Below are 13,419 nucleotides of genomic sequence, written 5' to 3'. Positions count from 1 at the left end.
AAACTACTATAAATATATCAATAAAGGCAACAAAAGCCCCAAAAATATATAAAAAAAGACTGAAAATCTAAATGTTCTGCTGTCCAAATCAACGCTGCTCATGCAGGTGGAACGCCAAGAAGACGGGCTCCATCTCCTTCGACTTCCGCACCACGGAGCCCAGCGGCCTGCTGCTGTTCAGCCACGGCCGGCTCCAGGCGGGCCCCAGCAAGGAGCCGCAGAGGCCCGCGGGCCGCGAGCCCAAGACCGACTACTTCGCCATGGAGCTGCTGGACGGCTACCTCTACCTGCTCATAGACATGGGCTCCGGGAAGACCAAGCTGAAGACCAGCAACAAGAAGGTGAACGACGGGGAGTGGTGCCACGTGGACTTCCAGAGGGAGGGGAGGAAAGGTAAGGATGACTATGTGACTCTATTTCATACATGGGCAACTGGTGGCCCGGGGGCCACATGCGGCCCCCACCTTCACTTAATGCAGCCATCAGGCTATTATCAGAATACTTAAATAAAAATGTTACTTTTCAGGATTGCATTAGAAAAATAGCAAAACATTATTCAGGTTTCCAATTCAAATAATAGTAAAAATCACACCTGTGTGAACTGAGTGGTGCAACTCCCCCCCCCCCCACCTCTATGTCTCTCTCTCTCTCTCTCTCTCTCTCTCTCTCTCTCTCTCTCTCTGTCTCTCTCTCTCTCATTAGCAGGCAACAGTGCAGCACTCTCTAATCTACTAATAGTCATACTCGTGCTCATTAACCAAAACATAGGCACATAGGTGAACCAACACATACTGTAGCTAGGTGAACACGGACATTGCTGTTCCTTGGAGTGGTTGCACCACTCAAAAATTGCTGATCTACGAGCTCAAAACGCGTCACACTGCGAAGCATTTTGAGCTTGTAGATCGGCTATTTTTGCTACGAGATGAGATGAACTTTATTATCCCTGCAGGGGCTATAACCAACCAGGGCCCAGTATTCAAATATGGGGCGGGACATTGTGGTAAAAAGAAAAAATTACACTGAGAGGGACGAGACTAATATCCACGCAGTGATATTAGTACCGCTACGCCAGGCTATGGCGAAGCACCTCGGAAAGTCATATCTTTTTCATAACGGTGCCCTACAGGGAGGGTGTGTGTGTGCGTTTGTGCGTGCGTGCAATCTCGCCACTGCCCCGGCTGTAATTGGCTTTTAATAGAAAATTAAGATGGAGTCGTTAATCACAGACGAAGAGAGCCCCCCCCCCCCCCCCCCCCACTCCCTGCTGCAGTCGGTCGGTGTCCCGTCTCCTCCATTTAGCATATTATAGACACATTACACTGTCTACCTTTCTGCTATGTCTCTCACCCTGCTGTCTGTTTCTCTCTCTCTCTCTCTCTCTCTCTCTCTCTCTCTCTGATTTTACCCTGTTTCTCCCAGCTTATACTGTTTTTTCTCACATTGAGACAACAAACTCTAACCACCTCTTCTCTCCCCCCCCCCCCCCCCCCCCCCAACAACCCCGTCCATGCACTCTCCACCATGGCGCATGCAGGCTCCATATCGGTCAACAGCCGCAGCCTGCCCTTCAACTCTCCGGAGGGCAGCGAGATCCTGGACCTGGACAGCGACATGTACCTGGGCGGCCTGCCCGAGGCCAAGGCGGAGCTGGTGCTGCCGCCCGAGGTGTGGACGGCGCTGCTCAACTACGGCTACGTGGGCTGCGTGCGCGACCTCTTCATCGACGGCAAGAGCCGAGACGTGCGGCGGCTGGCCGAGATCCAGAGCTCGCCGGGCGTCAGCAGCTTCTGCACGCGCGAGCTGCAGAAGCGCTGCGCCGGCGCCCCCTGTGGCAACGCCGGCCTCTGCAAGGAGGGCTGGAACCGCTACATCTGCGACTGCGTCGGCACCGGGTACCTGGGCGGAAACTGCGAGATAGGTGAGCACGGTTTGTCGTTAGGGACAGGTATATAGTGTATAGGAGGGACTGTGGTGGGAAAAGTAATTAGATTTTTGTTTTTACGTACTGCAAGGCAGTGGTTCTCAAACTTTTTCATGTCTAGGACCCCTAAATTAATGTGTATTTGGCCGCGGATCCCCCATCTGAAAAGATTCCTGTGGTATTTATTTAAAAAAAAGAATTAAGAATGTCCAGATTAAGGGTTCATTTGGTTCCATTTGTACACTCTCAGAGTTACAGACCCACAAGGGCCCGTTTGGTTCCCAACATTCATCATTTATCTGGGGACCCGCTGGAACCCACTTCAGTAGGCTACCCCCTGGGGGTCCCCCGATCATGGACCCCTGGGAGAGAGATGAAGCAGCCCCCCCAAAACTATGACATTTCTACCAAAACCCAGCACATTGTGCTCCGAGCATTATGCTCTGCTTAGCCTATAGAAACAGGCTAAGCAGGCTAGGCGTTATACAGACAGACAGATGGCCTTTGCATGGCCTATGGGAACATTTGGTGCATTTAGAGGCGCCGTGGGCGTTCGACAAATTAGAGCAAACATTACTGACTGCAAACCATGGACTCCTCCTCCTCCGACGGCCACAACAACAGGTTGTTTAGAAAAGGACAGTTCGGTCCCGCGACACGCAAAAGGCTGGTTGGCCACATGTTGCCAACCACCTGCTATAGAACGCTAGGGGAGAACAGACAACAACTCTACAAGGGTGTGTGTGTGTGTGTGTGTGTGTGTGTGTGTGTGTGTGTGTGTGTGTGTGTGTGTGTGTGTGTGTGTGACTGTGTGTGTGTGTGGGAGTGTGAGTGTGTGGCAAATGCCACCCTGAGGCCCTGGTGGCATTTGCGCATGCTGTTGGCTGGCAGCAAGGGATGAAATTAGGGCGCGCATACGAGAGAGAGAGAGGCTGGCGGAGCAGCCGTACCCGTGCCTCGCCATCTGGGGCCAGTCGTACACACCCAGGTGGCATTCAGGTACACAGCCATACGTACTGGGGCCGGTCGTACACACCCAGGTGGCATGCATTCAGGTACACAGCCATACAGCCAGGCTGGGGAACGAGGTGAATTACACACCTGGTTCATGATCATCCCCCATTTAGCTCCCCCCCCCCCCCGGGGCGTCGGCCTTGGTATGTTTACATTATGGATACGGTGGTTAGAATTATTTTCAAATGGCCGAAATGTATATAGCTGAGGCGGTTACTATGTGTGTTTTGTAATAATAATCAAAATCAATCAAACAAAAAAGTAACTAAAGTTTTTAAATAAATGCAGTGGAGTAAAAGTACTTAATATTTGTCTATGAGATGTAGTGGAGTAGAAGTAAAAGTATTGAGTATTGGAAATACTCAAGTCAAATACAAATACCTCAAAACTGTACTCAAGTGCAGTACTTGAGCAAATGTACTTGGTTACTTTCCACCACTAGAACAGTTTTTTGTCAGAGGGATTTCCACAGCTCTCTCCTGCCATCCAGTGGCAGCCCTCGTGTACTGTGAAGGGCGTTAAGCCAAGGGGACTCATCCTCCATAATAATCCCTCTTATATTATTTTCCCCGCCGTGATGTTATCAGTGCCAAGGTGAGAGCAGTGGATGATATTGCCTTTTCGCTTCAGAAAATTATACATATATAATATGCTTACATTTGCCATCCCGAGTATATTAGTATATTCGTCCTCCTCCGATCCATACTGAAATAAAGTGCTGAGAAACAAAGCCTAGGGAAATCATATAACTTTCTTTAATATACCTTTGAGTACTGCCGTGAACTCCACGTCTCTCTTCACGATTAGAATTACATCTCAGTCAGTCACAGCTGTAACACAATAATCAATTATTTTCCCCCTCTGGCTTTATAGTATTTGTTTTGACTGTGAAGTGAACCAACGCCTTCGTCAATGCAGAAACATCTTGTTTTTATTGTCTGTACAATTGATTTAGGCTTTTATACAAATCTCCCTTTCTCCTCTGTTTGCATGGTTTACCCACTGAATCCCTATATACACTTATAGATGACCGGAGTCCCCCAGGGGTCTATGCTTGGGCCATGTACTCTTGACCCATGTGTACTCAAGTACAAGTACTGTACTTGGGAACAAGTTTGAGGTATTATTTCTTTACTGGAGTATTTTCAATTTGCAATACTTTTACTATACTCCACTGCTTCTCAGAGGCAACTATTGTTCTTTTACTCCACTCCACTATGTTAGGGTTAGTGTTAGGGTTCAGAAATACGTACATTTATCACAATGTATTTCTATCAGAAATGCATTAATCTGGTGGTATTTCTGTCAGAAAGGGAGTTACCAGACTGGTAATTCTGTCAGAAAGACAGTTACCAGACTGGAAATTATGTCAGAAAGACAGTTACCAGACTGGTAATTATGTTCCACTCAAACAGAGGGAAGCCTCGCCCCTATATTTCTGTCACAAGCAGTTGAGGGCGGATTTTAACACCGCTGCCATCAAACCCACACTGCGAAAGAAAGAGCCCATCCTTAGGCAACTGTCAGCAGCTAGCGGTCTATTTATGGCCTCTGTGTGGAGAGAAGGGACTCAAGGTCGTGGCTTCCTGGGCATGCTGCTGTCTGACGTCTCAGGCATCGGCTGCTGCCAAACAATCCCTTTTGCATTTGCATAGTTGATCACCCGCCAAAGATACTAATTTATTTATGTATTTATTTATACAAATTGAACCCTGCATGGATAGAATGACATATTGAGTACTATAAAAGTCTATATCTGTGTCCTTTTTGTTTCAGAGTGTGGTGTAGAATCTATACAGCACACTAATTTAACAAACCCACAGGCAAACATAATATAGGCTTTATATGCTAGTCAATATTTAATTATATCCAGGGTTCAATGTGTATTAATAAATACATGGCTATTCTAACATCTACACTGTAGATATACATTATCTAAAAGACAAAGATCCCTATATGCGCCCAACTTCGTTCTGTGATCTTGCCCTTGCACCTTGAGACTGGGAGGTATAGAGGAGTTACAGAAGAAAAACGTATCTGCACCTATTGTGATATAAATTATATTGAGAATGAGTTCCATTTTCTTTTCTATTGCCCATGAGCTACGTCAAAAGATGTAAAAATATAGATCTGATGTGGTTAAGTGATGCAGTGAGCGACTGAGATGGATTTTCGAACAAAAGATATTTGCATTAGCAGAATATATAGAGAAAGCTAGGGACATACGGACAAAGAAAACTTATGTGACGTATTTTATTTTTATGATAATGCTTATTTCTGTTTTTGTTTTGATCAAATACTTGGTGTAACTTCTGTGTGGGAAGTGAACTTGTGATATTGTTTATTTATGTTGTTGGTGTCGTGGGATGGGTCTTAACGACAAGACACGAAAAAAAGAATTAATTCATTCAAATAATTCATTCATACAGTATGTCTCTCCCATTTGATTAGCCATACATCCAAAGAGTCCACACATTTAGATCAGAACGACTCCAAATCACGATATATGTACTATATTTAACCCATTCTGGGCGGGAAACCCCTTTTGGTGTTTTAAGCATTATGTCATACTTTAGCCATTGAAAAATAGTAGCGAGTGCCGCGCTACGAGCTGTTATTTTTGAATGATCGTGAAAATGTGGTGCAAATCTTTAAATATATATTCTTTCAGAGCGTTTTTAACTCAAATCTTTGCTTCTGGGAAACATATTTTCAGATGGGGGTCGGCGGCCAAATACATATCATTGTTGGGTCCTTGACATGAAAATACTTTGAGCACCACTGATATATAGAAACATAGGTTTATCAGAAAACTGTCTTGATTTAGAAGACATTTTATAGAATCTTAACTCAAATGTTTTTTATTCTTAACTCAAAAAAAAAAAAAGAAAAGGCCAGTAGATGTCACTGTGCTTTCAGTAGCATGCCTTTTCCTCTGACAGGAAGTGTATGACAAAAAAGTACCACTCATGGCATGTGCACATCGTTTGTTTTTTCCCAGGTAAGATTATTTTTTTGGACATGTTATCATTTCAGAGGTTACTGAACATAATTATGTAACTGACATACTATAATACAAAGTCTACTATGTCTAATAAATAATGTTATATATATATGTCACTTCATGGTACAGTAAGTTCAAGTTAAGTGAAGCTTAGCCCCTCTCGGAACCCTACATAAAGCTTTTCTGAAATTTTGATGAGTTTTATGTAGGGTCCCTGTTCATGACTATATTTCCGTATGGGAATTCTCGAACGCGGACATAAACATGCTCTCTAAGATTGAATCTGCGCCGTTTGACGGCCTTTTTTTGTTTGCATTATTCTGAATTCGGGAACTTTAAGTACCTATACATTCCGCTGCGAATATCTCCTGTGGCGCGGAAGCCGTTAAGTATTTTTAATCTTTGTTTGACCGATTTGGTCGCTTTATTTCTTCTTGTTTGTTTACCGTTTATTGTACCGCCTCCCGGTGTGCGGTTGGCTTGTGCGGCTACGTCCCTGCCTCTGATCTGCTCTGTCATAGCTATAGCGCCACTAGCTAGCCAGATAGGCGGTACAATGAGGTGTCAATAAACAAGGAAGGAAGAGAAGAATCAAAGCGACCAAATCGGTCAAACAAAGATTAAAAATACTTAACAGCTTCCGCGCCACAGGAGATATTCGCAGCGGCATGTATGGGTACTTTTTTTTTTTTAAGATATTTTTTTGCGGCTTACGCCTTTTTTTTATTGATTTTTGAAGGGACAGACAGTAGGCTGACAGGAAACGGGAGAGAGATGGGGGGATGACATGCAGTAAAGGCCGTGTCGGGTCCGGGAGTCGAACCCGCGGCACACTGCGACTGGATTACCAGTCCGGTGCCCAGACCGTTACGCTACGGCCTGGGCCTGGGTACTTATACTTCACAGATTCAGAAGCCCTCACACGAAAAAATGTCGTCAAAGAGCGCAGACAGGCGTTATCCATGTTGTTTATGTTTTATGAATGTCCGCGTACCAGGTGGCAGGATACTGATGCAACAGGACCCAATGCACTGGGTCTAACAAATGTCAGAAACTTCAGTAGCATTGGGTTCTGCTTGGATGGCTAAGTGAAGCTAAACTATGAAGTAATTCAAATCTATCTGTTTCTCTATTCTGAGGGCAACATTTGCCCGAAAACAGCCGATCTTATAAAGCCTGTGTATTTTGGGCAGAGATTTGGTGTATGTCTAGGGTCGGGTGACCAGATCCAAACTGTTCATTTGAGGGACAGAAGTATCACTTGTGTGGGACAAGTAAGACGGGAAGGAGTTAGCAACTTATTACTTAAATGCCTTGTTGTCATATTCGACGAGAGGCCTATACTTTTGTTATTAAACCCCTCTGGCATCTCACATTTTGTTTTAAAATGCTAATTTTGGTCATGGGGGGTTTGGCCGACTTGGTACTGTAGCTTAGCTGCAGGAAAAGAGGGAGTGAGAGAGCTTTACAACAGAAAGGCAACTATGAGGGGACTATGACTATTGGGGCATTTGAACACTGATGCCTGCCAGTCACAATGTGGGACTTTGTCTAATTTGTGGGACGCCTGAAAAGTGTAGGAAATGAAGGACTGTCTCATGCCACAGGGAGACGTTTCTGGTGACCCTATATGTATGTCCCTGTCTTCAAGTTTACTAATATTAAAGGATTAATAGTTCAGATTGTTGGACTTGAATGCTGTAGGAAATATTTACTCACTCACTTGTCATTCACCTGATGACAGTGACAGGTGACTTTTCAGACCATTTTTAAAAGAAACCAGTGATCTGCTTGTTTTGAGGGAAGGGGGCAGGGCATTCCACACTTGAGTGGCAGTGCTGTGAAAGGTGAATTTAGTAGCCTATTTGCCCATATTTGTGCTGAAAAAGGGTGGCACCAGATCATTATTTGAGATGTTTCAGCAAAAAAAGTAGCAAAATTTCAATCATTTCCATTCCATCTCTGCAGAGGCGACGGTGCTGAGCTACGACGGCAGCATGTACCTGAAGATCCTCATGCCGGTGCCCATGCACACAGAGGCGGAGGACGTGGCTCTGCGCTTCATGTCCCAGCGCGCCTACGGCCTGCTCATGGCCACCACCTCCAAGGAGTCCGCCGACACGCTGCGCCTGGAGCTGGACGGTGGCCGGGTCAAACTCACCGTGAACCTGGGTAGGAACAGCCCCCTTCCCCCCCGAACCATCCATCCATCCATCCCCCCTCCCCTCCCCTCCCCACCCAATGTGGGCCACCACCACAATGAGCCGTGAATACCTTGAAGGCCAAGGCCTATTCATAGTTTGGATTTTCGGTGGTGAGGTGACCACCGCTCTGGTGGTGAGGTGACCACTGCTCCGGTGGTGAGGTGACCTACACTGCTCCGGTGGTGAGGTGACCACACCGCTCCGGTGGTGAGGTGACCTACACTGCTCCGGTGGTGAGGTGACCTACACTGCTCCGGTGGTGAGGTGACCACCGCTCCGGTGGTGAGGTGACCACCGCTCCGGTGGTGAGGTGACCTACACTGCTCCGGTGGTGAGGTGACGGTGGTTTGGATGTCGCCAATGGTTGGATGAGCGGTGGTGAGTAAAAACAGAGAGAAGGGCTGGGGAAGAGCGGTGGTTTGCTCTTCACCGCGGCTCAGTGACGTAGTTGCGGTGGTCACCTCACCACCGAAAAATCCAGACCAGAGAGATGTGGTGTTGTGTGAGCGGTGGTGACGCACCACGGCGTGACGTAATGTTCTCGGTTTCCGGTGGTCACCTCTTCATCGAAAACTGGACTTTGAATATATAGGGCTTTATTCATTCATACATGCATTTTTGGGTGATGAGGTGACCGCACCGTTTCGGTGGTCACCTCATCGACCTAAAACTGGAGTATGCAGCATACTGTGTCATGCCCAGTTTGAAGGGACTTTAACATTGGATTTCTTAGATTTGTTTGTTTATGGCATATAGGCTTCAGGCGTGCTTTTGTCACGTCGTGGCGAGGATAAATGATTTGCGCGGCCGGCATGTGTTTGGCCTCTCCATCGAGGACTTTGGGGGTTATTTTGGGCCCGCTGTTTTCACCGAGTCGCCACGGCTCGGTTGGTTCATAAATGATTGCTCATGCCGACATTGTTTGACAACGAGGAATACATAACCCTCTCCCCAACGCCCTCTCACAGACACACGCACACTTTGTGACAAAGCACTACCGAAGAAAATAAAAGATTAAAAGGAGCAACAACAACATTTGGGTTCCAAAGTGGAGTGGCTCATCACAGGGGTCATCCATGCTCCATCTGCAGGGACCCCATGCGTCTGGCTGGCGGTCCCGGACCATTAAAACTTCATTCATAATTCCTCTCTTTCGTGCCCCATAACTAACCCCCTCCATCCTCACATAAATCAACGAAAAGCTCCATCTCTAACCCTGTCTCTATACCCAGACTCTGAGCCTCTGGCGTGCAGCTGTAGCCTGTCTCTGTAGCTGTCTCTGTAGAACCACATGCTCACTTGCTCCTCTCGTCCCCCACAAAGCCTCATTTATTTATACTTGTGCATGTGCCACTTGTAGGCTGATCTACAAGCTCAGTGTGTGGCCGATATGCAACGCATTTTGAGCTTGTAGATCTAGGCTATTTTCGCACATGGCACTGGTGTGCAACTAGTTAGAAACCCGGCATCACTATTCTTTGAAAAAAAAAAAAAAAAAAAGCAATAATAAAAAGGCAGATATTAGTGTGAAGGTCACAGTGTTATTTAGAATCATTATTTAGCAAAATGGTGGAGCTGTTTTGTGCGATATACCTGCGGGTAGGGAAGGTCAATGGATTATTGCAAGGAGACATCTTGTAAGATGAATGTTTTTTTTCATACGAGGGGAAATTGAATCTCCTTTTTCTTTTTCAGTCGGTATAGTGAGTATAGACATGTGAAAGTGGTACTTTCGGCAACGTTAGAAATAACTCTCTTGATTTATTGCCACTATAAAAGTGGCTGGTGTCGTGGCAGAGAGACGTGACCTTCAGGCTCCACGAGGCACCTTTCAGGGCTGTTCCATCATCTTTAGAGGGATGTGGAGCCAGCCTGTGGACAGACAGCTGCTGGGGATCAGATGAGGCAACGCAGAGAGGTGCACCCTGGGATACAGAGGCTTATTGGGGGCAACTACAGAGACAGGACGGCGGGGTGGTCGGGGGGAAACGTCCTCACTTCCTGTCCCTTTCTATCCTTCTCTCGATCTGTCTCTCTCTCTCTCTCTCTCTCTCTCTCTCTCTCTCTCTCTCTCTGTGTGTGTCTCTGTCTCTCTCTCTCTCTCCCCCTCTCCCCCTCCCTCCCTCCTGGCCAAGGCTCAGATGATGGAACTTCTCACCCCTTCAATGGCCTGTATGTCTGCGGCCCTCGGATCAAACAGCCAGAGAGACCGGCTCCTCACATGCTCACAGTTGTACCCAAGCCACACACACACACACACACACACACACACACACACACACACACACACACACACACACACATGCAAGGGGCCCTCGACGTGCCCCCGAAACGACCACCCACCCAGCTCAGACATAATAATTTATCTTAGCTAATGAGGGAGGTTAAAACGTTAATCCATAATACACATGAGCGCTAATGCCCCTTAGATTAGTTTGCGTTTCGGTCCCCCCGTTATTTCACTGGGTTTAATTTCCAACAACACCTCGTTGTGTCACGCGGCGTACACTCGCTGCGTGGTGTCACAGCTCGGATCAGAAGTTTCTATTCATAGCTCGTTTTTCATAGCGGGGAATTAATTAACATGTAGGCAGAAGTGAAAACAGGGTCCCGGGAGTCAGCGTGGTGTCTGGTATCTTTGGTATCAGTCGAGACTTCCTCTCTCTCTCCCTCTCTCTCTCTCTCTCTCTCAACGAGCCTTAAGCCTCGTTGAGAGAGACAATTACAACCCTGGTAATTAATCAATGTGAGGGCGCGTAATTGAACCCAGCTTCAGCCATAATTATGTTTTATTAGCGAATACGTAGGGATGATAATGAGTTCGATATGCAATCAGTGCTTGAACTTGTACGACACTTGCTTGTTCAGCGCGACATTGTTCAAATGACACTCAACCTTTTTCACCTTACACAAATAATGATGTGTTTGATCCAAACTTCTTTTTCATTTTAGTTTTTCTTTCTCGAGGTTGAAAGACACCAGTGTTGATTTCGTCGACTAATGCTACGACAAAAAAATGTTCGTCGACTACCTTTTTTCACTGACGAAAACTAAATGGAAACTAAATGAAAACTATAAGCTATGATGACTAAAACTCATTTCAATTTCGTCAACAAATAAAAACTAGACTAAAATGTTAGGAAGGGACTAGTGGACAAGAGATCCAGTATGTCATGTTACACTTGGTTGCATGCTGAAAATAGCAGATTTACAAGCTCACATGTCGCGTTGTGACATCATTGTGAGCTTGTAGATCGTCTATTTTCAGCAAGTGAAAAACAGCCAATACGACGACACCAAGGCCCGCCAAAATACATTTTAGTCGACTAAATGAACTGCAGATTTAGTCGACTAAAGCTAGACTAACACTAAAACATTCCAATCCAGGTGATGACTATAACCAAATGAAGTTTCATTCCAAAGACTATTACTAAACTAAAATAGAAATGTGCTGCCAAAAACAACACTGGACCTGGACCACACCACACAGACATTCCACTATAACTATGCCTTTCCATGCTGTGAGGTAGCTGGTTCCACACAGACCATGCACACAGACTATACCCTTCCATGCTGTGAGGAGGCTGGTCCTACACACTACACAGACCATGCACACACAGACATTCCCCTATACTATACCCGTCCATGCTGTGAGGAGGCTGGTCCCTGGCTGTTTGTGTCCACTATTCTGTAGCGGTTGACAGCTCGAGACCGCACCCTGACCACACAGCCACGTGCACATGCAAAGAGTGGCCACCAGAGGGGAGAATTGTATTCCATATAGGACATTATTAGCCTATAGTAACAGCTGGTGGACAGAATACTCAATCTCAGTGATACTCCAGGCAGGTCATATATTACTAGGCTACAACAAGTGAACGTTTCTCAGTCTAATCTGTAGCCTACTTTAAAGTTATCAAAAGCAGTGAGGCTACATGCTATAATGTAAAAAAATATATATATTCCAGTAGCCTACACATATTTTTGAATGCATTGTTGTATTGAAATGTATGTAATGTATGCCAAAAAGGGAAATTGTGATATATAGCATATATAAGCTCACAATATGTCTCATCACGGTGCACTGTGAGCTTGTAGATCTACTATTTTCACAATTATTTGAAACGTAATTTTCCCTTTCTAGAAATGTAGAGGAATCCCAACAAACATTTTTTTAAATGTATAGTGGAGTGAAATCCAAGTACGGACGGGACCATGATGTATTCACACAGTGGCCATCTTGACATGCCTTTCAAAGCAAAATGCCAACATGGCCGCCATGTGTGTATATATATAAATATATGGTAGACAAGAATACAAATACTCAAGTAAAGTAAGGACACACACACACACACACACACACACACACAAAACCTTAGTGTTGTAGTCAAGTAAATGTAAACTTGCTGTCCACCACTGACTAAAACTCACAGCGTGGGGGAGGACTTGTTTCCTGTGGCTTGTGTGCACAAGGCGTGATGTGGCCGGGGTGTGCATGATCACCCTTGCTTTACAGTATGTTTGTTGATAACGGTTGGTTTCTCACACCCAAAGAGCTGCAGAAGGCGAGTGCGTGCGTTTTCCAAGCTCTGGCCACATTAAAGGCCAGAGCTTTTCACAGTAGGCTACAGAGGCCACTGACATCAAGACAGCGAGTGCACACCTGCTCTCGTACTGATAATACCACAGGCGCACAAAATGCTGTCGCTTGCTTCACACGGCGCGAGCGTGTACACACAGACGCAGCCCTGTGGCGGTATAATTGCTAACTCCTTTGGCGATATGATGAATGATATTATTGCACCGCGGAGGGCTGGTTTCGGGCGGCCTAATTACATTCACATGAATGTATTGTTTTGTGTGACGTATTGTTATTGCCTCGGTTAATAATCGTTGCGTCTCAATGATCATAACAGGTATCGCAGACGTAATTACGGATCCGCACGCCGGCAAATTTAATGAATCTACATTTAATAATAGAATTCAAACGGGAGTGCTCTTCGTGAATAAAGGACTCCGCCGTATTATGAAGTCGTGTTGGGTTAGTGCAGTGGTTCCCAAAGTGGGGTCCGGGGACCCCCCAGGGGTCCTTGAGGGAGTTCCAGGGGGTCCCCATGGCTAAATGGACCAATGAACCAAATGAACCAATGAACCAAATGAACCCTTATGGGTCTGTAACCCTGAGAGTGTACAAATGGAACCATTTGTACACTATCAGAGTTAAATCAACATTTTACAGATTTTACAATATAAATTGGGGGTCCCAGAGATAG

At 45.8% G+C, this 13,419-nt stretch overlaps 1 protein-coding gene across 1 annotated transcript in view; it reads left to right on the top strand.

The window, feature by feature from the left end:
* nrxn2b (neurexin 2b) overlaps positions 1-13,419 on the top strand; it is a gene marked incomplete at both ends in the record, with an annotated part of 864,412 nt that overhangs the window by 355,625 nt on the left and 495,368 nt on the right. Inside the window, 3 exons of the mRNA XM_083789063.1 lie at positions 107-393; positions 1,538-1,921; positions 7,911-8,114. Of these exons, the coding sequence (XP_083645189.1) occupies positions 107-393; positions 1,538-1,921; positions 7,911-8,114 (875 nt within the window). The remainder of the gene's footprint in view (positions 1-106; positions 394-1,537; positions 1,922-7,910; positions 8,115-13,419) is intronic.

Source organism: Protomyctophum parallelum (assembly GCF_964188405.1).
Source record: "Protomyctophum parallelum genome assembly, chromosome: 18".
NCBI classification, from domain to species: Eukaryota; Metazoa; Chordata; class Actinopteri; order Myctophiformes; family Myctophidae; genus Protomyctophum; species Protomyctophum parallelum.
The sequence above is the reverse complement of the archived record's forward strand: the minus strand, read 5'-3'. Positions and strand labels throughout refer to the sequence as shown.